General features: G+C 36.7%; 1 protein-coding gene across 2 annotated transcripts; it reads right to left on the bottom strand.

Moving 5' to 3' along the window:
- Positions 1–499: 499 nt before the first annotated feature.
- On the bottom strand, positions 500–3,256 carry LOC124155723. 2 transcript variants are annotated; one of them, XM_046529782.1, is made up of 3 exons: positions 3,076–3,256; positions 2,581–2,739; positions 500–2,440 (listed from the first exon to the last, which is right to left on the bottom strand). In XM_046529782.1, the coding sequence occupies exons 2-3, from the start codon at positions 2,721–2,723 to the stop codon at positions 619–621; spliced, it is 1,965 nt and encodes a 654-aa protein (XP_046385738.1). In that variant the 5' UTR covers positions 2,724–2,739; positions 3,076–3,256; the 3' UTR covers positions 500–618. The 2 variants fall into 2 exon arrangements, with proteins under 2 accessions (XP_046385738.1, XP_046385739.1); XM_046529783.1 differs by lacking the exon at positions 3,076–3,256 and having other exon boundaries at positions 500–2,451; positions 2,581–2,671.
- Positions 3,257–4,481: the final 1,225 nt, after the last annotated feature.

Here is a 4,481-nt window from a genome sequence, read left to right on the forward strand (position 1 = left end):
AACAAGACAGAACTCGAAATGTCAGCTGCCTTAATTTTTCTTGCCCCCCCCCCCATTAAAACCTGAGAGAAGTTTATTGATTGAGGCATAGTGTTGTAATTGGTCATGTTTGAGCTCCCACTAAGTTTTGTTACATTTTGCAGTTGTTTTAAGTTGCTTATTGACTTTTTCTTTTATGCTTTTTCTCACATATGGCAACTCTGGGTTTTTTCTCTGTTTGTAGGGGAGGGTGGGGCACAGTGAAACAAAAATTATTATTTTGCCTATAAAAACATTGCTTTTGAAAATAAAATAACAATGAAAATATATAAATGGTGCTTGTCATTTTCTTCACTATTCCTACTTTAAAAAATGGAATTATTTAAAAAAGCAATGGATTTACATCAATTTTTGTAGTGATATGTCAATTGTTTCACTGTGCCCCATGTGTGGGGCACAGTGAAACAGGGCCTTTTTTACTTATGGGGCACAGTGAAACACATTTTTTCAGATTTTATAATACCATTTATTTTTACCTTTGGCAATATTTTCACTAGAATGAAACTCACAATGCATGAATACAGTAATGGATTAAAAAACATGAAACAAACTGCACCTTAGTCAGTGATAATTAGAAGCTTAACGAACATCTAAATTGGCAAATGAAATTTTAAATGAAATAAACCTTTTCATTCTTGCAGTTCCTTTGCGATAAGAAGGAGGTGGTAAAACTAATTTAATGTCTTTCATGCTGACAGATGCTATATCTTCAATATGTGGGAAAAAAAATGAATTTGGCACTTTGGAACTTTTTCGTAAATATGTAACTTCAGCGCCATTGTGTTTTCTTGCTTCTTTAATTATTCTACCTACATAGTAGAATTTTTTCTTCGATGAAAACTCAATCAAAACATAATCACCAACTTTTACTGTACCTACTTTATTTCCAAAACCTTCTAAAATATCCTCATTACCTTCCAAGGGGTTTGAAAGTCCTCCCTCTGACGTGGTGTCTGAATTTTGATGGGGCCCCTCACAGTTATCAATGGCAACATTGGCATTAAATAAACTTCTGCATGATTTAGTTGCCTCAGAAGTTTTTTTTCCTATAGCTGTATTTTTCTTTTCCATCATACGGATTTTTTCTGGTGTGTCTGTTATGATCATACTTTTGCCTGGTTCTCTTTTCCTGGTTGAATTTTTCCTTGGAGCGGCTTTAGGATAGCCCTTGAACTGAGCAGGACTTTGAAAAGTTCTTTTATCTTCACCTTGACCATTGTTTAAACTGGAAGTACTTGCAGTTGCTCTTAATTCTTGGCTCAATAAGTCACACTCTTCAGTTTCAGGAGAAGGCTGGTCTGTTACAGAACTACTCAAGAAATCTGCCTCGGTGAAAATGTGCCTATTATATGGATATATTCCAGTTTTTTTGAATCCATTAATAATAGTAGCTGGAGTCATAGCCTTTTGATGGGCAAAATTGACGCATCCTGCAATATGGTAGATGGAAAGAGCTTTACCTGGATTGCTTTTGTTCCAGGAATCAACTGCTGCGGCATAATAGGTCTTAAATGGAGCATAACAGGAAACATCCAAGGGCTGTAATTTGGCACTGCAATGAGGTGGAAGAGTCACAATCATTATGCCATACTCTTTTGCCAAATCTATTACTTGTATACTAATATGGCTTTGGTGATTATCCATTATTAGCAGTGTAGGGTCTTCTTTACTTGTTTTTGTATGTTTGATGAAGTGCTTAATAACTTCAGGAAATATTTCTGCTGTCATCCAACCACTTTTCGATGTCAGTCCAAGAGAGCCAGGAGGGGCATTGATCAACATATGATCACTGAACTTGACCCTTGGGAAAACAAATGCAGGGGGTATGGTGTTTCCGGATGCACTCACAAAACAGCATGTAGTAACTAGAGTTCCCCTTTCACCTGCTGTTACATTATTTACCCCTTTGGATCCCTTTTCTGCAATCACCTTGGCAGACTTATTTACGACTGTTGAGGTACCAGTTTCATCTAGATTCCATATTCTGGAACCATCACCAAAACATTCTGAACGTCTTAAGGCTGCACCAAGATTGTCAAAAAATGTTTTCACTGTGTGTGCATTAAATGATGTGCAACGAGAAAGAGAACAGTTTTCAGGCTGCCGAATGCTTAAATTTGGATTTCGCTTCAAGAACAATCGTAGCCAGTCTAAACCTGCAGCAGAGTCATCATGCCAGTTTTTTGGCACTTGTATAGAGTTCACCACTGCCATTTCATAAGCTAGCTCTCGAGTGTTACGAGTCGACTGACCATAACAGAGTTTTGAGCATGTTATCAAATAGTCAGCCAAGCACTTTTCTTGTTCAGCTGTAAAAATCAATCTGGATTGATATTTTGGTGTCATGCGAACATGTTCACCAGTCCCTTCATCACTAGCCTTTTTTTGCTTACTCACATACCTGAAAAGAATCTTTTCAAAATTATTATTTGGAAAATTTGAATGTCAGTTTACGTTTACTGTTTATTTGAAATTTAAAAAAATTTTCAGAAAACTTTCAATGTTACAAGATGTTCACATGCAAAAAACAAATAAACATACCGACTGAGTGTTACATAATTGACATTACATTCTTTGGCTGCTTTCCTGATTGAATAGTTTTCATGCAGAACAAGATGAACTGCAGCGCGCATTTCACCATCTGTGAAGGATCCAATATGGCTCTTTCTTATTCTATTCCTCATTTTTGGAATCTTTATTCTGAAAATAATGAAATTCCATCAGAATAACAATAATAATTACTATAGTAATCCACACTGCATATTTCAAGTCAAATAGTTCTTCCTAAATGAGACATGGGGCACAGTGAAACATGTTTCACTGTGCCCCATTTATCTTGTTTCAGTGTGCCCCACCAGGCCATCTTGAATAAATAAACTTACTGCATGAAAACAAATGAAGATATAGAAATATGTTTGGTGGTCTCCAAAACTTAAGAAATGGTAACAGTAAATACAATGATAAGTTAAGATTTCCCATGAAAAGGAAAAGTTTGTCAGTGTGAAATAATTCTTTGGAATTATTTACTTTTCTCACCTTAAAATAGGTTTTGATCCATCAACAGGAGACTAGAAGAGCACAAGCCATGAGACTGCAGCAGCTGTTGTGGTGTTAGTTCCTTAATATAACACAGAGAGCACTAATTCATAGAATTGTCAGGAGGAGGGAAATTTGAATTGTTTCACCCTGCCCCATGTTTCACTGTGCCCCACCCTCCCCTACTTGCAGCTTTTTCCAGTTTTGCTCTTGAATAACATGTCATTACTAATCTCACACTTGTGTTCATGTTCTTATCTCACCATTCCATTAGGTAACATCTGAAAATTACCATCAAAATGCTACTGGTGGAGGTAGGGAATGAATTATATTTTGTGTATTGAATTTCCTTCTTCTGTTTGGCATAAGGCCTTTTACCCTTTATTCTATTCATAAAACCTGTTCACCTCCTGCCTCTTCCTTGCTTATCCAAAATCCCTCAAACTTTCATGGTTTTCATCATCACCTCTCCCCTAGGCAAGCGCTACAACTACCCCATCTACCTCTTCTTCTACCTCTATGTCTTCCTATTTCTTCAAGAAGTTTTCTCCTCCACCTGAAGTTCCACATTCATATTGCCTTTTCCCCACCACTCCATTCACAAATTTTATAGTTAGATGCCTTGCAGTATCTCTTTTTGTCCTTCTTCCTTTGCATCTTTGTTTCTGCCTCATCTATGCTCCATATCAGGCTCTTTATCAGTCTTTGAATTCTTACACTATTCTCCACTCATACACTTTTCTATTCCTTATCCAGGGAAATACTGTATTTCTCCGAATGTAGTCCCCCTCTGAATATAGTCTTCCCCCCCTAATTTTGAGGCATCAGTTTCGGGAAAGTAAAAAAAAAAATGCGTTTGAATATAGTCCCCCCTTTGACTTTTACCACAGGCATTTTTGGAAAAAAAAGGGGGACTATATTCAGACATATACGGTTACCACTGACAGGCCATCAGTGTACCTAATGGAGTAACCTGCATGAGGGTATTAAGCGCAAAAATTCCACCTAGTATTTCTTCTCATTCATATTCTTCATCGCCTGTTTCATACATTTTTTCCAAGTTCTTCCTATTCCACTGTAGTCATCACTCAATGATTGCCTTCATCATGCCATTGTGCCTTAATATTTGGCCATTTGAGTAATTCCATCTTTTTCTTAAAGTTTTTACAAGGCTCCTCTTCTTTTATAGTTTTCTTAGGACATCATCATTGCTCACTCAATCATTCCATTTGATTTTCATCTCTCTTCATTCTTGCCTATGCACAGCTGGGTCCTAATTTATCACTGCTGCTTGATTTTTATGTGAATAATTTACTCATCACTATAAAGCACACCAATTTTTTTTCAGGATTACAAGAATTTAGTTCCAATCCCTAATATAATACCCTCTCAAAGTCCACAAATTC

This window comes from Ischnura elegans, chromosome 3 (assembly GCF_921293095.1).
Source record: "Ischnura elegans chromosome 3, ioIscEleg1.1, whole genome shotgun sequence".
Lineage (NCBI taxonomy): Eukaryota > Metazoa > Arthropoda > Insecta > Odonata > Coenagrionidae > Ischnura > Ischnura elegans.

Bases quoted from the DNA above. Each gene is read 5' to 3' on its own strand.
- LOC124155723 (XM_046529782.1), bottom strand. From the start codon at position 2,723: ATGAGGAATAGAATAAGAAAGAGCCATATTGGATCCTTCACAGATGGT. The intron at 2,441-2,580 runs GTATGTTTATTT...GATTCTTTTCAG, and splicing joins AATTATGTAACACTCAGTCG to GTATGTGAGTAAGCAAAAAA.